Source organism: Salmo trutta, chromosome 14 (assembly GCF_901001165.1).
Source record: "Salmo trutta chromosome 14, fSalTru1.1, whole genome shotgun sequence".
Classification (NCBI taxonomy): Eukaryota; Metazoa; Chordata; class Actinopteri; order Salmoniformes; family Salmonidae; genus Salmo; species Salmo trutta.
This window is the reverse complement of record NC_042970.1, coordinates 5,831,557-5,853,013: the sequence shown is the minus strand read 5'-3', so window position 1 is coordinate 5,853,013 and position 21,457 is coordinate 5,831,557. Positions and strand designations below refer to the sequence as shown.

General features: G+C 42.8%; 1 protein-coding gene across 2 annotated transcripts in view; it reads left to right on the top strand.

Moving 5' to 3' along the window:
• Window positions 1-18,113, top strand: part of LOC115207278 (DDB1- and CUL4-associated factor 1) — a 35,996-nt gene extending 17,883 nt beyond the window's left edge. For both annotated transcript variants that reach the window (XM_029774258.1, XM_029774259.1), the window contains 13 exons: window positions 4,135-4,340; window positions 4,654-4,897; window positions 5,390-6,056; window positions 7,884-8,066; window positions 8,958-9,156; window positions 13,473-13,555; window positions 13,648-13,732; window positions 14,029-14,262; window positions 14,773-14,971; window positions 15,062-15,135; window positions 15,432-15,524; window positions 15,858-16,083; window positions 17,213-18,113. In XM_029774258.1, coding sequence (XP_029630118.1) covers window positions 4,135-4,340; window positions 4,654-4,897; window positions 5,390-6,056; window positions 7,884-8,066; window positions 8,958-9,156; window positions 13,473-13,555; window positions 13,648-13,732; window positions 14,029-14,262; window positions 14,773-14,971; window positions 15,062-15,135; window positions 15,432-15,524; window positions 15,858-16,083; window positions 17,213-17,292 — 2,573 coding nt within the window. In that variant the 3' untranslated portion in view covers window positions 17,293-18,113. The remainder of the gene's footprint in view (window positions 1-4,134; window positions 4,341-4,653; window positions 4,898-5,389; window positions 6,057-7,883; window positions 8,067-8,957; window positions 9,157-13,472; window positions 13,556-13,647; window positions 13,733-14,028; window positions 14,263-14,772; window positions 14,972-15,061; window positions 15,136-15,431; window positions 15,525-15,857; window positions 16,084-17,212) is intronic.
• The last annotated feature ends 3,344 nt before the right edge of the window (window positions 18,114-21,457 follow it).

The following is a 21,457-nucleotide window of genomic DNA, read 5'->3' as shown; positions in this document are numbered from 1 at the left end:
AGGCCTTTCTAGTCGATCACCAAACATTTCTGTAAAAACCCAATGATAAAGCCTTGTATTCCTATTTGTTTTATTAATTTCTTGCTGTTGGCGGCAGGTGCGCTTGATTAAACAGGCCTAGTGCCAGGAAGGCAAAGTGTTCCCATTGTTTTTAACCATTTCACGTTTTGAAATCTCACAGTATCAACTTAGCTGTGCACTCAGGGCTTTTTTTACCGTCTATGACTCAACGAACACAGCAGAGCGGCTGTTTTTCTGAGGAAGTTCATGTTTAAGTTGTTGTTCAGCAATGTCAATGTTTTTATTGTTTTTTTTATAAGCCAAAAAATTCACTTTCTCCCCACTTACGCTACAACCAGCACTGCAGCTGCAATAAATGAGTAGCAAAGTGTTTTGATACGTTTGCGTTTTCATCAGCATCTGGAAGGTAGCCTAGTGGTTAGAGTGTAGAGACGGAAGGTAGCGTAGTGGTTAGTGTTGGACCAGTAACCGAAAGGTTGCTAGATCGAATCCCTCGAGCTGACAAGGTAAATATCTGTCGTTCTGCCTCTGAACAAAGGCAGTAAACCCACTGTTCCTAGGCCGTCATTGTAAATAAGAATTTGTTCTTAACTGACTTGCCTAGTTAAATAGAAAATACATTTTAAAAAGTACTTGACCTGGGCCGGAGATGTCCGCAGCGCCGCACTCTAGTCGCTTACAGGCTATAAAACAACAGCCTGTCGTCGGCCCAGATTCACACACCAAGGCATAAAAAGGTTGATCGAAGCACAATGAATGCTGGATCTGCATTGAAAAGCAATGGGCAGTGGGCTTTCATTTCCTTGATCTGCTTTGTTGAAGTTTCTTTGCAGCTAGTCTGTGAATCTGTACGTTTTACACTAGGCTGTTGGAGATTGGAAATGCGCCAGCCTGAAAGCTCACGATGCGGCTGACCCAAGTTGTCAAACGAGGCTTTGTAAGGTTATAGGAATTACTTTCATTATTTTTCTTGATGTAATTCATGAAGGCACACCTGTAAATGTTATCAATCACTTAATCTACATATCAGCCATTATCGAAATGATGTGTGTGTGTGGGTCGTTGCCTGAGAGGAGGGGGAGCGACATTTCAACAGCACAGACTAGCTAGATAACTGCTAAAAGTGGTTTTGAATTGGCTATCTCGCTAGTTAACTGTAGCTAACTAAACGTTAATGTCGTTGTCGCCTTTACACCAGCACTGCAGATAGCTTAAATAAAGCAGGGTTTCCCCTCTATAAAACAGTAACGTAAAAATTATTATTATAGCCGAATTGACAAATAACTTGCTGTGTATTGATCTCCCCTGAAACATGACTATTTGAGCCTATATATATATATATATATATAGATAGATAGATAGATAGAACATGTCTAGTTGGGTACCTTGCTTTGAAGTATCCATTTGATACCTGACTCATTGATTTGATCATTTTATAAAGACAGAAGTATTTGGTTGTTATGTTGCGATATTTTATTATCAAAGGTGGCAACCATCCGCCAGGACAGCTACTGGGTGTGCAGGCTTTTGTTCCTGCCCTGCTCTAACCACATCATAGCCTTAACGTCAGCTGCTCAACAGGATCTTGATACGCAGACTTGGGTGTTTTCAGGGCTGGATCAAAAGGTTAAGTCTGCACAGCCAGGATCTCTCCAGATGGAGTCTAGACCACATGTTGACCAGGTGACTAACACTGCAGTTCTACTTTATGGGCTGTTAAGTGCCTTGATCAAGAGATGGGATCAGATGCAGAAGTCTTCCAGCGTCAAAAATGTCTTTTTTTTTTATGTAAGCTATAATAATAGTCGTGAAAATGCAGTCAAGTTATGGAGAAGTCATGGAAAAAATGTGTATGAAGCCTTAACAGTGGATAATAGGTCTCTATAGCATAATATAATTTGTGAATTTCCGTGAACCCAGTCGAATGGACCGACCTGCTGCTGTTCTTTCATCCCAAGTTAAACACTGGTTGTTATTAGCAGTGTGTCTTTTTTATTTTTCTTAAGAGGAATATCTCACTCTCTCTCTGGTCGTAGGAGTAACAACATGAATTGGTGCACGAGGTAGAAATAAAGCAGTGTGTGTCTTGAGTTTCACCGTCAGCTGGAAAACTGTGTCCCCTTTTATCAACGGAGAGACGGTGAGTCGGGTGAGAAGCAGCCTCATCGCTGCTCCCTCCCTGCCTCCCCTCAGACGGACCAATCAGACGGACCAATCAGACGGACCAATCAGTCCAGTCAAATAAAGAGAAGCTAATTGTTATGCTCACTCAGCTGTGACTCATAAGTAATACAACACATGATCTATTACCAGTGTGATCATATACCTCACATGAAATATCATTTCAAAATGTTCTGGGAAGGAAACACCTAACTGGCAGGGCAATAGTCAAAATGCAGTGATAATGTATTAGGCCTATTATCCTACTGCACAAACCTCGTTGCTATAGAACTGTTTTTAATAAATGTTGCTGAGACTTGTGTTTTTGAAAATCATGTTTAAAAATAATTATAATCTGAGCTGTAGATTTGATCTGCTTGCATTATTTATATTATTTAACCTTTATTTAACCAGGTAGGTTAGTTGAGAACAAGTTATCATTTACAATTGCGACCTGGCCAAGATAAAGCAAAGCAATTCGAGACACACAACAACACAGTTACACATGGAATAAACAAACATACAGTCAATAATACAGCAGAACAAAAGAAAACAAAAAGTCTATATACAGTGAGTGCAAATGAGGTAAGATAAGGCAATAAATAGGCCATGGTGGCGAAGTAATTACAATATAGCAATTAAACACTGGAATGGTAGATGTGCAGAAGATGAATGTGCAAGTAGAGATACTGGGGTGCCAAGGAGCAAGATGAATAAATACAGTATGGGGATGAGGTAGGTAGATAGATGGGCTGTTTACAGATGGGCTATGTACAGGTGCAGTGATCTGTGAGCTGCTCTGACAGCTGGTGCTTAAAGCTAGTGAGGGAGATATGAGTCTCCAGCTTCAGAGATTTTTGCAGTTCGTTCCAGTCATTGGCAGCAGAGAACTGGAAGGAGAGGCGGCCGAAGGAGGAATTGGCTTTAGGGGTGACCAGTGAGATATACCTGCTGGAGCGCGTGCTACGGGTGGGTGCTGCTATGGTGACCAGTGAGCTGAGATAAGGCGGGGCTTTACCCAGCAGAGACTTGTAGATGACCTGGAACCAGTGGATTTGGCGACGAGTATGAAGCGAGGGCCAACCAACGAGAGCGTACAGGTCGCAGTGGTGGGTAGTATATGGGGCTTTGGGGACAAAACGGATGGCACTGTGATAGACTGTATCCAATTTGCTGAGTAGAGTGTTGGAGGCTATTTGATAGATGATGTCACCGAAGTCGAGGATCGGTAGGATGGTCAGTTTTACGAGGGTATGTTTGGCAGCATGCGTGAAGGAGGTTTTGTTGCGAAATAGGAAGCCAATTCTAGATTTCATTTTGGATTGGAGATGTTTAATATGAGTCTGGAAGGAGAGTTTACAGTCTAACCAGACACCTAGGTATTTGTTGTTGTCCACATATTCTAAGTCAGAACCGTCCAGAGTAGTGATGCTGGACAGGCGGGCGGGTGCAGGCAGTGATCGGTTGAAGAGCATGCATTTAGTTTTATTTGCGTTTAAGAGCAGTTGGAGGCCACGGAAGAAGAGTTGTTTGGCATTGAAGCTCGTCTGGAGGGTTGTTAACAGTGTCCAAAGAGGGGTTCTGACTTGAAGTGATCTTCACTCAAAGGTTAGAGACCACTGCTCTATATTCTTTATATCTATATTGCTAGGGCAGTCACTCTATATTCTTTATATCTATATTGCTTGGGCAGTCACTCTATATTCTTTATATCTATATTGCTAGGGCAGTCGCTCTATTCTTTATATCTATAATGCTAGGGCAGTTGCTCTGTTCTCCATATCTATATTACTATATTCTCCATCTATACTGCTAGATCAGTCTCTTTTCTATATCGGTACATGTTTTATACAATCTGATCTATTTCTTAAACCTGTGACTGGACTATCATTTTTGTTGTTCTCAATACTATGTTAGACAAGAATGTTACCTTTCACTGTGTTCCTCCTCTAGGAATGAGTATTATCCTGGGGGTGGCGGAGGGAGAGGTGTTTGTCAACGATGCAGAGATCCAGAAGTCAGCGCTCCAGGTGGTCACCAACTGTGTGTGTGCCCCCGACCAGACCCTCACTTCCATGGGCAGCTTTCTGCATCACCCCGCCCAGGAGAGTGTGCTCACCAAGATGTGGAACGTTGTCCAGGCCAACAACGGCATCAAGGTAGGTGACCTACGGGTTGTGGCTTGCATCCTCTGTGTAGGTATACAGTGGGGAGAACAAGTATTTGATACACTGCCGATTTTGCAGGTTTTCCTACTTACAAAGCATGTAGAGGTCTGTCATTTTTAAGTAGGAAAACCTGCCGATTTTGCAGGTTATCAAATACTTGTTCTCCCCACTGTATGTATTCCGTGTGTCTCTGGGAATCTTCCCCTTATTCTTCTGTTACTTAATGCAGTAAAGACAGGCTTCTCGTTGATCCTCAAACATTTTAAAACTCTTTTTAAATTCTGTAATGAAACTATTCTTCCAGGTACTCCTTGGTTTACTGACGGTCAAGATGCCCATCACGGACGCAGACCTGATTCGAGCGCTGGCTTGTAAGGCTCTGGTTGGTCTGTCTCGCTCCAGGGCTGTTAGACAGATCATCTCCAAGCTGCCTCTGTTCTCCTCCTCACACATCCAACAGCTGATGAAGGAACCTGTGCTGCAGGACAAACGCTCACAGCACGTCCGCTTCTGCCGTTATTCTGCCGAGCTCATCGAGAGGGTGTCGGGTAAATCAAATCAAAACCACCTTCAAAAACAGAACGGACTAACTTTTTATTTGCATAGCCAGTTTCATACAAGGTAACAATACAATACGGAACACATAAATCAGAGATTTTAAAATGAAGGTTCGGCACGATGCCAAAAAGCACATTTTACTTCTTTATTGTTGGAAACAAACATATTTTAGCCAGAGTCACATGTATTTATTTTCCAAGCTTTAGCACACAATGTTTTACATACAGCAGGTTTTTAAAGGACCAAATAGTTTGGTCTGTGTGTGTTTTTAATTTTTGCCATGGGGGAAAAATATTACGATACTGATGTCGTCCCGTCCCTGATAAAATAAACGCTAGTATAAACAACTAGGACAAAAGGGTGCATCTTTCTTTTCATAATGCGTCTGTTTTCCTCAGGTAAACCCTTGTTGATAGGGACAGACGTGTCTTTGGCCCGGCTCCAGAGGGCTAACGTTTTCATAATACGTCCGTTTTCCTCAGGTAAACCCTTGTTGATAGGGACAGACGTGTCTTTGGCCTGGCTCCAGAAGGCTAACGTTGTGGCCCAGTCTCGTATCTCCTTTCCTGAGAAGGAGTTGTTGCTGCTCATCAGGAACCACCTGGTGGCTAAAGGACTCCAGGATACCGCCTCAGCCCTCACCAAGGAGGCTAATCTCCCCTGCAGCCCACTCTCCCTCTCCATCCCCCTCTCTTCCTCCCCCTTGCTCTACCCGGCAGTCTCTGTAGCTCCTCCCCCCATCTCTTCGTCCGCTGTATTACCCAGAACCCCAAGGGGCATGGTCAACGGAGGAGTGGTAGTGGCTGCTCGCCTCACTGCGGTGATCCAATCATCTTCGTCTTCTTTGGTCCAGACGCCACGCCCCTCCTCCTCCCTGCCTCCTTGCACCCCCCACGGCCCACCTCCCCATAGTTCGCCTCAGATCGGGCGTATCCTGTTCACGCGGGAGCGCTCCTCTGTCCTCTGTAGCCCTGGGACTGGACTTGGTGGCGGCAGTGGGAAACGGCCCTCCAGTGTGCTGAGACAGAAGTCGGACCACGGAGCATTCAGCCAGAGTCCTGCCATGAAGAAACAGCTGGACAGACACCTGCCTTCCCCACCTGCCCTGGACAGCATCATCACAGACTACCTCAGGGAGCAACATGCCAGGTTTGAATACTTTTTTATTTTTATTTAACATTTTATTTAACATTAATGTTGACACCATCAGACTTCGGAAGGTATTCAGACCCCTTCACTTTTTCCACATTTTGTTACGTAACAGCCTTGTTGTAAAATGGATAACAAAAACATGTTTTTCCCCATAATCATAAAGCGAAAACCGAAATACCTTATTTGCATAAGTATTCAGACCCTTTGCTATGAGACTCGAAATTGAGCTCAGGTGCATCCTGTTTCCTTTAATCATCCTTGATGTTTCTACAACTTGATTGGACTCCACCTGTGGTAAATTGATTGGACATGATTTGGAAAGGCACACACCTGTCTATATAAGGTCTCACAGCATGTCAGAACAAAAAACAAGCCACGAGGTCGAAGGAATTGTCCGTAGAGCTCTGAGACAGGATTGTGTCGAGGCACAGATTTGAGGAAGGGTACTAAAACATTTCTGCAGCATTGAAGGTCCCCAAGAACACAGTGGCCTCCATCATTCTTAAATGGAAGAAGTTTGGAACCACCAAGACTCTTCCTAGAGCTGGCCGCCCGGCCAAACTGAGCAATCAGGGGAGAAGGGCCTTGGTCAGGAGGTCATCAAGAACCCGATGGTCACTCTGACAGAGCTTTACAGTTCCTCTGTGGAGATGGGAGAACCTTCCAGAAGGACAACCATCTCTGCAGCACTTCACCAATCAGTCCTTTATTGTAGAGTGGCCAGACGGAAGCCACTCCTCAGTAAAATTCACATGACAGCCCGCTTGGAGTTTGCCAAAAGGCACCTAAAGGACTCTCAGACCATGAGAAACAAGATTCTCTGGTCTGATGAAACCAAGATTGAACACTTTGACCTGAATGCCAAGCGTCACGTCTAGAGGAAACCTGGCACCATCCCTACGGTGAAGCATGGTGGTGGCAGCATCATGCTGTGGGGATGTTTTTCAGCAGTGGCAGGGACTGGAACACTAGTCAGGATCGAGGCAAAGATGAACAGAGCAAAGTACAGAGAGATCCTTGATGAAAACCTGCTCCAGAGCGCTCAGGACCTCAGAAGGTAAACCTTTTCCCCAGTCTATCAGGACAACGACCCTAAGCACACAGCCAAGACAATGTTGCAGTCTCTGAATGTCCTAAGCCCGAACTTGAACCTGATTGAACATCTCTGGAGACTTGAAAATAGCTGTGCGACGACGCTCCCCATCCAACCTGACAGAGTTTGAGAGGATCTACAGAGAATAATGGGAGACACTCCCCAAATACAGGTGTGCCAATCTTATAGCGTCATACCCAAGAAGACATGAGGAAGTAATCTCTACCAAAGGTGCTTCAACAAAGTACTGAGTAAAGGGTCTGAATACTTATGTAAATTATATAGCAGTTTTTTTTGTATTTTTTATTTGCGATGTCTAAGAACCTGGTTTTACTTTGTTATTATGGGGTATTGTGTGTGGATTGAGGACCTTTTTTTAACATTTATTTTGATCCATTTTAGTATAAGGCTGTAACGTAACAAAATGTAGAAAAAGTCAAGGGGTCTGAATACTTTCCGAAGGCACTGTTTATATAGATTTTGGACTAGTATATTTTCTGTATTTCGTAAATCATTTTACATTTTTTGCGATTTGCTTGTATTGTTCGTTATTACTGCACTGTTGGAGCTACGAACATAAGTATTTACAAAATGTGTACTTGTCCAATAAAATGTGTTATTTATTTTACGTTTGTTACAATTTATTTTACATTTATTTAACTCAGCAAGTCAATTTAACAACAAATGCTTATTGACTCATTTCTGATGTATTTTTAAACCATTTATTTCAGGTGTAGGAACCCGGTGACTACCTGCCCCCCTTTCTCCCTGTTCACACCCCACCAGTGCCCAGAGCCCAAGCAGAGGTGCCAGGCCCCTACTAACTTCACCTCCAGACTGACCAGCAGGGTGCTGTATCCTAAACATGGAGGGGTGGACGGGGGCTGCCTGGACAGACATCTCATCTTCAGCAGGTAGGCTTCACCTATCCTCAGAATGGCCCCCCGACCCGCATTACATCCAGGGTTTTACATCCAGGAGTTTATGTCAATAGTCTGACGTGGCTACCTTCATTTCCTCACTTCCTTCAAAGGAGGAGAAGACACTTTTTGAAACTATTGAGATGAAGCCTCTGGCCGTGTCCAGTACTAAACAGTAGGCATTTTGGGTATGCCAACAAAGAAAGTATAGTATGTGAAATGTAGAACATTTTGTATGTTTAAATGCCAGGATGTCATACGCAGTTGGCTTTTTATCAAAGTACATTTCAGTGCTTTTTTTTCTCTTTTTCTATTGAGGAAGATTTTGCTTTTTCTAGACCCACAACAGCTGATAGTCAGCTGAGTGGCCCAGGAATCAACGCAATTACACATGAAATGATTCATTCTCAGCAGGAGGAGCCTAGTATGCAACCTTTCGGTTACTGGCCCAACGCTCTAACCACTAGTATGCTGATATTTGTTACTTATTGCGTTGGTTTTTACTAAACAGTACATTCTAGATAGTAGTAACCTAGTGGTTAGAGCGTTGGGCCAGTAACCGAAAGGTTGCTGGATCGAATCCCCGAGCTGACAAGGTAAAAATCTGTCATTATGTCCATGAACAAGGCAGTTAACCCACTAGGCCGTCATTGTAAATAAGAATTTGTTCTTAATTGACTTACCTAGTTAAATACAAATATTTTTTTATTATTACACTGTATGCAGTTTAAGAAAGTAGTCTGCCAGATTTTGGACATGGCCAGTGTCTCCTTGTAGATCTGTTACTCTCTCTACTTTCTCTTTCTGTTGCTAGCTGTTCCTCTCCTCTGTTTCTCTCCCCCTCCATCTCTTTAGCTAACCCCTTCATGATGTCTCTTCCCCCAGGTTCCGGCCCATCTCAGTGTTCAGGGAGGCTGAGGAGGACGACAGTGGTTTCACCTGCTGTGCCTTTTCAGCCCGCGAGCGTTTCCTGATGCTGGGGACGTGTACAGGACACCTGAAGCTCTATAACGTGTTCAGCGGTCAGGAGGAGGCTAGCTACAGCTGTCATACTTCAGCCATCACTCACCTGGAGCCCTCACGGGTATGTAGATTGATGGATGGTTAGAGCCGTCACTGACCTGGAGCCCTCACAGGTATGTAGATTGATGGATGGTTAGAGCCGTCACTCACCTGGAGCCCTCACGGGTATGTAGATTGATGGATGGTTAGAGCCGTCACTCACCTGGAGCCCTCACGGGTATGTAGATTGATGGATGGTTAGAGCCGTCACTCACCTGGAGCGCTCACGGGTATGTAGATTGATGGATGGTTAGAGCCGTCACTCACCTGGAGCCCTCACGGGTATGTAGATTGATGGATGGTTAGATGGAGGAGGATGGCTACGGCCTCACTCACCTGGAATCATCACGGCTCAATGGTAATAATCATGCTACTACTGCATCTAAAATATATAGCTGCACGCACCCATGCCCAGGTTCAAGATTTGGCCCCACAGCGCCACCATCAGGACGAATTGGACACACCACCCTTGGATGATATCTTGTTTACTTCTTACCACATCTGCCAAATATCAGAACTCAAAATCAAACCAGTCATGCAATATGCTTTTGAGGTCTGCTGCAGAGGGACAATAGAGAGCCATGCAAAAATGATCAAAATGATCAGTCATAAAAGTGCTGTCAACAAATTGGCTCCCTATTTAAAAAGAAGATGGAGAACAAGCTATGAAGGAAACATATTGGCGTTTTGGTACAGCTAACTAGCGCAAATATTATATTGTGATATTTTCAAAACGATACGTTACGATATATCGTGAAAAATAATATCTATGTAACTTTATAGATTTTTTTTTTCAATTCATTTTTTTCACTAATGTTGACTACTTTAAAATGTCTTCTACTCCAGTACGACGGAGTAGCGTTTTAAGTGTTTTTAACAAACTTCGAAATGGTGGAAAATCCATTGCAGATCTAATGGGTCCTTGAGGCAAATGTGTTCCTTGTTAGGAGAGGGACGTATGTACCGAACTTCAGGACTCGTAAAAGGGGTGAGGGGCTTGAGCTTTCAAAGATTGGAAATACAATCACTTGTGACCTAACAAGCAGAAATGCCCGGGGTTCAAGCTGTGGGCCCACATTGCCACCATCAAGACGAATCGCCCCAAGGATGAGCTACTTCTGTACGTTACCACGGTAGCCAAATACCAGAACTCAAAATAAAACAGATCTTTTGAAGGACCGATCGGTGTATAGCATCTATGTATGTACATCTTCAAACCCCCAACCCTATTTTCCAAGCCTCTTGCTCAAACAATATGGCCACGATAAGCCAATGAGAGTGCATGAATGATTTTATCCTGTCCAACAGCCCCCCCCCAGCCCCCCCCCCCCCCCCCCCCCCAATGGGGACAAACTGAACCAAATTTCATCAGTCAAACAGGTTAAGAGACAAAAACGTGTGCGGTTTATAGCGCCACCGTGTGGTGAAGCTGAATATACTTGCGTATGTTGAGTACTGACAGTGTTTGAAACGTGTACCAACTTTGGTTACAATGTGAATATCCATGTCTGATTTCTGTGCCAGACCACTCCCACATGAATGTTTTATTGGTCAGTAGCAGCCATTTCTTTTGACATGCTAGTCTGTAAAAACATGTGTTGAGAGACCTTTGTCTACACATGTCATGTATCACGTACCGAATGACCGATCTGCAAAAAACAAGAGGAATGGGGGGGGGGGGGATTCATCATGGTGGACCTTAAGGGTCCTTGAGGAAAATGGTTTCCTTGTGAGGAGAGGGACTTGAACAGTATACCGAGTTTCGTGACTCTAGGTCACACGGAGTGAGGGGCATGACCTTCCAAAGTTTGCGTTTTCAATCCACCTATGTGGCCAATTGACATTCCGTGAGAGGGTATGGCCCTTGGCCTTTTACCAGGTCTTACCATCTCACTGGTGTTTGCATTTTTTTCAGCAAATTGTCGCAAGGAGAATAATAATAAAGGCCAACAAATACCATTGGGTTTCACCCAGTTTAATACCATTACTACTACTACTATTGTGCTGCTACTATTGCTGCTACTACTACTACTGCTACTACTACTACTACTACTACTACTACTACTACTACTACTACTATTGTGCTGCTACTATTGCTGCTGCTGCTACTGCTGCTACTACTACTACTACTACTACTACTACTACTACTACTACTACTACTACTACTACTACTACTGTACTGCTGCTACTACTACTATTGTACTACTACTATTGTACTACTGTGCTGCTACTACTACTACTGTGCTGCTACTACTACTACTATTATTGTACTGCTACTGCTGCTACTACTACTATTGTACTACTATTGTACTACTACTACTATTGTACTGCTACTACTACTATTGTACTACTACTACTACTACTACTACTATTGTACTGCTACTGCTGCTACTATTGTACTGCTACTACTGCTACTATTGTACTACTACTACTATTGTACTACTATTGTACTACTACTATTGTACTACTACTACTACTACTACTATTGTACTGCTACTGCTGCTACTATTGTACTACTACTATTGTACTGCTACTACTACTACTATTGTACTACTGCTACTGCTACTGCTACTACTGCTACTACTATTCTACTGCTGCTACTACTACTACTACTGTGCTGCTACTACTACTATTGTACTACTACTACTACTACTACTACTACTACTACTATTGTACTGCTGCTACTACTACTACTACTACTACTACTACTGTACTACTACTACTACTACTACTACTACTATTGTACTGCTACTACTACTATTGTACTACTACTACTACTACTATTGTACTGCTACTGCTGCTACTGCTGCTACTATTGTACTACTACTATTGTACTGCTACTACTACTATTGTACTACTACTACTGCTGCTACTACTATTCTACTGCTGCTACTACTACTACTATTGTACAACTACTACTACTACTGTGCTGCTACTACTACTATTGTACTACTACTACTACTACTACTACTAATACTACTATTGTACTGCTGCTACTACTACTACTACTACTACTACTGTACTACTACTACTACTACTACTACTACTACTACTACTACTATTGTACTACTACTACTACTACTATTGTACTGCTACTGCTGCTACTGCTGCTACTATTGTACTACTACTATTGTACTGCTACTACTACTATTGTACTACTACTACTGCTGCTACTACTACTACTATTGTACTACTGCTACTACTACTACTATTGTACTACTGCTACTACTACTACTATTGTACTACTACTACTACTACTATTGTACTGCTGCTACTACTACTACTACTATTGTGCTGCTGCTGCTGCTACTACTACTACTACTGCTGCTGCTACTACTACTGCTATTGTACTGCTACCACTACTACTACTACTGTTACTGCTACTGCTGCTATTGTACTACTAGTACTACTACTACTACTATTGTACTACTACTATTGTACTGCTGCTACTACTAAACTACTACGACGACTACCAGCGGTAATAATGACACTACGACGACGACCAGCGGTAATAATGACACTACGACGACGACCAGCGGTAATAATGACACTACGACGACGACGACCAGCGGTAATAATGACACTACGACGACGACTACCAGCGGTAATAATGACACTACTACGACGACTACCAGCGGTAATAATGACACTACGACGACTACCAGCGGTAATAACGACACTACGACGACTACCAGCGGTAATAATGACACTACGACGACGACGACCAGCGGTAATAATGACACTACGACGACGACCAGCGGTAATAATGACACTACGACGACGACCAGCGGTAATAATGACACTACGACGACGACGACCAGCGGTAATAATGACACTACGACGACGACGACCAGCGGTAATAATGACACTACTACGACGACTACCAGCGGTAATAATGACACTACGACGACGACCAGCGGTAATAATGACACTACGACGACGACCAGCGGTAATAATGACACTACGACGACGACGACCAGCGGTAATAATGACACTACTACGACGACTACCAGCGGTAATAATGACACTACGACGACGACTACCAGCGGTAATAATGACACTACGACGACGACTACTAGCGGTAATAATGACACTACGACGACTACCAGCGGTAATAATGACACTACGACGACGACCAGCGGTAATAATACTATGCCAGCTACAGCTGTCACAGCTCAGCCATCACACCTTGAGCTCTATTCATCAAATCAGTCACTTCAATGTATTTCTGAAATATTTTTCTATTAGCAGTAATCACCGTAGCAGGCCTCAGTAGTGTGTTCAGTGGTAGACTGGCTTTTCTTCTTCTAACACTCATCTCTCCTGTATTTTTTTTAGGATGGTTCTCTGCTCCTGACGTCTGCCTCGTGGAGTGTCCCTCTGTCAGCTCTCTGGAGTATGCAGTCTGTCTTCGAGATGAAGTTAGTCTCACTCCGAGCCTGTAGTCTGAACTGTTTAGTCATTTCATTATAGACACTTTCACAAACATCCATCGTGATTGTCTCTGTTTCAGGCATTCCTTCTTGGACGACCATTATGTAGAGTTCAGTAAACTGTCACAAGACAGAGTGATTGGCACCAAGGACCAAGTAGCTCATGTAAGTCCACTCCATCTCTTCGTTTACACCTCGTCTTTTCTGTCACGTTTTGTTCAACTTATTCTTTTTACTCCGGCACGGTCTTAAAACCACTGGGCGTGTGTCATTTATATTTTCCTACAACGATGTATGAATAAAGAAACGAGAGGCCCCTCTTGGTGTAATGGTGCTTCCTACGAGCAGTGAGCTGGCCTCTTGTTTTTTTTAAATTATTTTTTAATCCATCCTCCATCTTTCCAGCACCGGCTTTCTCAAGCTTACGATGTTAATTTCACCTTCTTTTGTGTCCTCTCTAGATCTATGACATCCAGTCAGGCCAGAAGCTGCTGACCCTTAATGACCCTGGCCTGGCCAACAACTACAAGAGGAACTGTGCGACCTTTAACCCTAGCGACGACCTGGTGCTGAATGACGGGGTCATGTGGGACGTGCGCTCTGCTCAGGCCATCCACAAGTTTGACAAGTTCAATATGAACATCAGCGGCGTGTTCCATCCCAACCGCCTCGAGGTCATCATCAACACAGAGATTGTATCCTTATTACTTCCTGTTTGGTCCTTATTCCTTCCTGTTTGGTCCTTATTCCTTCCTGTTTGGTCCTTCCTGTTTGGTCCTTTTTACTTCCTGTTTGGTCCTTTTTACTTCCTGTTTGGTCCTTATTCCTTCCTGTTTGGTCCTTATTCCTTCCTGTTTGGTCCTTATTCCTTCCTGTTTGGTCATTATTCCTTCCTGTTTGGTTAACATATAACATTATGAACAACTTTATTAACAGAAAGAACAGTCGCAACTCACTGCAATACATTTTAATGCTCACTTTTATTAACAGAGCAAATCTAACAATTTTTTTTTTTAAATCTGTAAAAATGCTCCTGGGATATCACATCCTGCTGCTTTTATTATGAATATCGCCAGACGTGTATAAACTCAGGTGAGATCTAATTTGATCCTTTTATAACTAGGGCCTGAGTTTATCCAGGTCATATCAGTAAAAACATATGAACATTGATTTGGAAGTGACGGTCACCTTGACAGCTATGCCAGTGGGACCTGAGAACGTTCCATCTCCTCCACACTGTGCCTGCTCTGGACCAGTGTAGAGGAGTGTTCAACAACAACGCTACGGTCATGTACGGAGCCATGCTCCAGGCTGATGAGGAGGATGATGTGATGGACCAACAGATGAAGAGTCCCTTTGGTTCATCCTTTAGAACTTTTGACGCCACCAACTACAAACCCATCGGTACGACTTTTAAAGGTCATAGGTCAAACATTGGGATTTGTTTTGTGGAGAGTGGCTGAAGTTAACTTCTGGTTGTATGTTCTCCCTCAGCTACTGTGGATGTGAAGAGGAATATTTTTGACCTGTGTACTGACACTAGGGATTGCTACCTGGCCGTCATCGAGGTAAACTTCCTGCTTTTATTTCCGTTGCTGATATTCCAAGTTGCGTCTTCTATCTCTGCTCTGACCATTTCATCAGTATATGGTTGTTATCATGTAGGAAGAATGAGCTGTGTTGTTTGTGTCCCATATTCTTACTTAGGGGTTAGGGTGGTGCCATATTACTGTTCTGCTCTGGCTCTTGATCTGTGTCCCAAATAGACATTCAAAAAGAAACTAAAGAGTCGAACCTGGGAAGTGTAGTCCTCTCTGTCAGTCAGCAGTTCATCTCAAGCCGTGTGTTCTTCTAATGTCTTTAGAACCAGGACTCTATCAACATGGACACAGTGTGTCGCCTGTATGAAGTGGGGAGACAGAGACTAGCTGAGGAGGGAGAGGATGATGAAGATCAGGTAAGAGATGCTGTCCTTGTCTCTACTAAACTCAGTCTAACTTCCGTATCTTATCTACATCAACTCTCTCCTAGTGTTCCTAATATCCAGTCTCTCCATTTCAGCCCATACTGCCCAGTGTTCTTTGATCTGGGTTCTGAAAGCCCACTGGGTTACACACCAGAACTTTTGTTCCTATCCCATCACTAAAACACCTGCTTCTGTCCCAGCCTCTCCCCACTGTTTGCCCTTTGTGTTAACTGTGTTCAAATATATTGATGTGGGTTTTTTTTTGTTTGTTGAATATTTCATCTTGTGTTGATTTATGTTCAAAATGTGTCGCCTTCCCACCAGGAGGATCAAGACGATGATGAAGACTCTGACGACGATGATGAAGATGATGATGACGACATGGATGACCTGGAGACAGACCCGCTGTTGGCCGAGCTGATCGAGGAAGGAGACGGAGAGGAGGATGGAGGTAACGACTTCTCTCCTTCAGATGATGAAGCGGTGGCCCGGCTGCTCAATGCCGACGATGAGGAAGACTCGAACAACGATGCTGAGATTGACCTGGGATGTGAGTAATAGCGGTGTCTTCTTGGGAAAATCATTTTAACACACACACACACACACACACACACACACACACACACACACACACACACACACACACACACAAAAACATCCACTAGCCTAGAAGCGAAAAAAAGCAGGCCAAGACCGGCAGCATTGTCCAGGCACTATGTTTCCCCAGGTACCAAGAGGATTATGTCTGATTGATTGATTGATTGATCGATTTTTGGGTAAAAAAAATCCAAATCAAATTGTATTTGTCACATGCGCTGAATACAACAGGTGTAGACCTTACAGTGAAATGCTTACTTACAAGCCCTTAGCCAACAATACAGTTTTAAGAAAAATAAATGTTTAGTAAAAAATAGCTAAGTTAAAAAATGTAAATAGCAAATAATGAAATAGCAGCAGTACAGTAACCAGGCTATATACAGGTGGTACCAGTACAGAGTCAATGTGCGGGGGCACCGGTTAGTCGAGGTAATATGTACACGTAGGTAGAGTTTAAGTGACTGTGCATAGATAATAACAGAGTAGTAGCAGCAGTGTAAAAGAGGGGGCGGGGGGTGGCAGACGATGAAAATAGTATGGGTAGCCATTTGATTAGATGTTCAGGAGTCTTATGGCCTGGGGGTAGAAGCTGTTTAGAAGCCTTTTAGACCTAGACTTGGTGCTCCGGTACCGCTTGCCGTGCGGTAGCAGAGAGAACAGTCTATGACTAGGGTGGCTGGAGTCTTTGACAATTTTTAAGGCCTTCCTCTGACACCGCCTGGTATAGAGGTCCTGGATGGCAGGAAGCTTGGCCCCAGTGATGTACTGGGCTGTTCGCACTACCCTCTGTAGTGCCTTGCGGTCGGAGGCTGAGCAGTTGGCATTTCAGGCAGTGATGCAACCAGTCAGGATGCTCTCGATGGTGCAGCTGTAGAATTTTTTTTGAGGATCTGAGGACCCATGCCTAATCTTTTTCAGTCTCCTGAGGGGGAATAGGTTTTATCGTGCCCGCTTCACGACTGTCTTGGTGTGTTTGGACCATGATAGTTTGTTGGGGAACCAAGGAACCAGTTTCAAACAGTAAAAGTTAAGTACACACACAGTGACCGTCTTTCTATCTCCCTGTCTGTCTTTCCATGCAGCTGACAGTTCCGACAGCTCAGACGGCAGCACAGACACCTCGGACCTGGAGGACCAACTCTTCCTGTCTATGAGCGACTAAACAGGAAACTGGACATGACAACCAGGAAGTGGCAAAAGGGACACAACAAGTATCCACCCATTGCCACTTAAGCTGGAGGAATTGGCTACCCCTATGAATGTGAATTCATATGCACAAAGAGAAAAGATGAAATAAAAAGATCATATTTGAAGCAAGCCAGGTGTGAGATGGTAATAGTGAAGGACCGATGACTTGATGGTGGTGTTGGACATGACAGGCTACCCACTGAATTCCAAATGTAACCCTAGCAACTACACGCTAGGCACTCTTGTAGGTCGGAGAATATTGCATTACTTTTCAATGCCTCTAAAGATGTTCTTGGGTGTAGGGTCTTAGGTTCCATTTGGAAGTCTGCGCTAGTTTGACAGGGAAAAGAGACGTGATATTTTAGACCGAAGGACACTTAAGACAGGATATCAAGACTTTTTTTCTTTATATGACGTGTAGCAATTTGAATTGTACAAAAATAGATTTTTTTCCCCCCAGATTATTTTTTTTTGGGGGGGGGCCCTTTTTATAATATAAATACTTTTTTCTTTTGTTTTAATTTTGGGGATTTGTAGCTGTAAAATAGCTATTGCTCTTGGATTTGGTATTTTGATTTGATCCCCATTAGCTGTTGTGAAAGCAGCACCTACTCTTCATGGGGGTCCACACATAACGTGAAACATGATATAATACAGAACATTAATAGACAAGAACAGCTCCAGGACAGGGCTAGTTGCTATATCCAGCCCTGTTAAATTGTAGTAGTTAATACTATGACTACTATCGCTTTAAGGGTGCAACCTTCTCCATTAAATTGAAGTCATGGCAACAAACAATGGCAGACAATTTTTCATTATTTTTTGTGTTTCAGATTGATTGTTGTTCTGCAAAACTTTGCCAAGCTAACCAGTCAGAGTCAAAAACAATGTATAGCTTCAAAACTGTATTTATTTACTATATTATTTGTTTTTGGTTAATGTACTTTGTCAAAATGCCAGTGACAATAATATGAAAATATTCATAATAATGTAACTGAATGCTCTTGTACCTCTTTTTCACACCACAGAGCCCAGCTGTACTGTACTGGCCCGGTTACACATCCAGCATAGTTGTACCCCATTTTCACACCACAGAGCCCAGCTGTACTGTACTGGCCCGGTTACACATCCAGCATAGTTGTACCCCATTTTCACACCACAGAGCCCAGCTGTACTGTACTGGCCCGGTTACACATCCAGCATAGTTGTACCCCATTTTCACACCACAGAGCCCAGCTGTACTGTACTGGCCCGGTTACACATCCAGCATAGTTGCTGGAATGGTGCTGTACAGGGCAATGTGAAAAGATAATATCCAAGCCTGCGCAGTCCAGTCGGCGTTGGTAAAATAGTGTGAAAAGGGTATTATATTATTCTATTTAGTTCTATAGTGGTAAACATGTGTAGGGAGTTTAATGGCCTCTAGAGTTCAGTGTTGCATAATGTGGATACATATTGATATTAAAACAGCCATATATATGGACAAATATAATATACCATTTACACTACCGGTCAAAAGTTGTACAACACCTACTCATTCAAGGGTTTTTCTTAATTTAAAACTATTTTCTACATTGTAGAATAATAGTGAAGACATCAAAACTATGAAATAACACATATGGAATCATGTAGTAACCAAAAATGTGTTAAACAAATCAAAATATATTTTATATTTGAGATTCTTTAAAGTAGCCACCCTTTGCCTTGATGACAGCTTTGCACACTCTTGGCATTCTCTCAACCAGCTTCATGAGGAAGTCACATGGAATGCATTTCAATTAACAGTTGTGCCTTCTTAAAAGTTAATTTGTGGGATTTCTTTCTTAATGTGTTTGAGCCAATCAGTTGTGTTGTGACAAGGTAGGGGTGGTATACCGAAGATAGCCCTGTTCGGTGGGACTATCATTTGTTTTTCCGCAGGACAATGACCCAACACACATCCAGGCTGTGTAAGGGCTATTTGACCAAGAAGGAGAGTGATGGAGTGCTGCATCAGATGACCTGGCCTCCACAATCCCTCAACCCAATTGAGATAGTTTGGGATGAGTCGGACCGTAGAGTGAAGGAATAGCAGCCAACAAGCGCTCAGCATATGTGGGAACTCCTTCAAGACTGTTGGAGAAGCATTCCAGGTGAAGCTGGTTGAGAGAATGCCACGTGTATGCAAAGGGGGCTATTTGAAGAATCTCAAATATAAAATATATTTTGATTTGTTTAAACACTTTTTTTTTTGGTTACTACCTGATTCCAAATGTGTTATTACATAGTTTTGATATCTTCACTATTATTCTACAATGTAGAAAAAAGTGAAAATAAATTTAAACAAACCTTGAATGAGTAGGTGTTCTAAAACTTTTGACCAGTAGTGTGTATATATTTGTGTTTATTTATGTGTGTATATATGTTTAAGGTGCTAATACAGCAGATATTTTCCTCAATACCTCTCATCCATGACTGAATTTTCCCTTAGGCAAAGATCTAGGATCAGATTCCCTCCCTAAATCCTATACTTTAACATTGGTTGGACTGAAGTATATCTGATGCTATATCAGTGGTTAAGGGCAACTTTTTAGGCTACATGACTTGAAATGGAATTGAGCCCAATCCTGCTACCTACTCTCTGAGGGCTCGACTATCTGTTATCCGTAGCTGCCACTCTGACACCTAGCTCTGGAGTAATGGAGCCGCAAAGTGAACACAATTACTATGATTTTAATTTATTTGAATTCTGTTGAAGTGCTTTAAGTTGTGTCCTTATTTCGGAAAGGACCACAAATTGTAAAGACATACATTGTTTAAAGTTTATCTATTTTAATATGTGGAAGGGGGGGGAAATTGAAATAAAGTTTTGTCCGTTTTGCGAACAATGTTTTTAGTGCCAATTTGTTTAATTGTATTTTAACATAGCCTAGTGTTGGATTTGTTTAACACTTGATTAAATCTTGCAGTCAGGTATTTTTTAAAATCTTTACTTAACTAGGCAAGTCAGTTAAGAACAAATTCTTATTTTCAACGACAGCCTAGGAACAGTGGATTAACTGCCTTGATCAGGGGCTGAACGACAGATACTTACCTTCTCAGCTCGGGGGATTCGATCTTGCAACCTTTCGGTTACTAGTTCAACGCTCTAACTACGAGGCTACCTGCTCTAACTACGAGGCTACCTGCTCTAACCACTAGGCTACCTGCCTAGGTTTATACCTTTTTTTGTGTCAACATGTCAAGATTTGTGGTGTTAGATTCACAAGACTTGGACACCTGTCTTTGACGATACATTGTAGGAGACATCAGCCTGACAGAGTTACAACACTTATCACTGAGGTACAGAGTTACAACACTATCACTGAGGTACAGAGTTACAACACTATCACTGAGGTACAGAGTTACAACACTTATCACTGAGGTACAGAGTCACAACACTATCACTGAGGTACAGAGTCACAACACTATCACTGAGGTACAGAGTCACAACACTGAGGTACAGAGTCACAACACTTATCACTGAGGTACAGTCTCACAACACTTATCACTGAGGTACAGAGTCACAACACTATCACTGAGGTACAGAGTCACAACACTATCACTGAGGTACAGAGTCACAACACTATCACTGAGGTACAGAGTCACAACACTGAGGTACAGAGTCACAACACTTATCACTGAGGTACAGTCTCACAACACTTATCACTGAGGTACAGAGTCACAACACTATCACTGAGGTACAGAGTCACAACACTATCACTGAGGTACAGAGTCACAACACTTATCACTGAGGTACAGAGTGCTGTTTTCTTCTAGGACAAGATGTGTGCCTTACCCATTGCCAAGCTCTTTCACAATAAGCTAACAATGCCTCCCTGGAAAGCAGTGGCAATTGTTACTCAGTGACTGTCTGGGTAAATAAACAAGACTACAGTCATGATTTATCTAGTGAACACCATAGAGCCATCCAATACAAATCTGGACCTCGAAGCCAGTTCCACTCATTCGTTTTCTTCCATACTTTCCTCTAATTACACAGTGACTTCGACCTGGGACACACAGAAAACCAGCCGTGTTCTGGACTTTGTAGGGTAGCATTTGAATATCCCTGCCGATAGAGATACAATGTTCCGTATAATTCTTACTGAGTTCCTGTG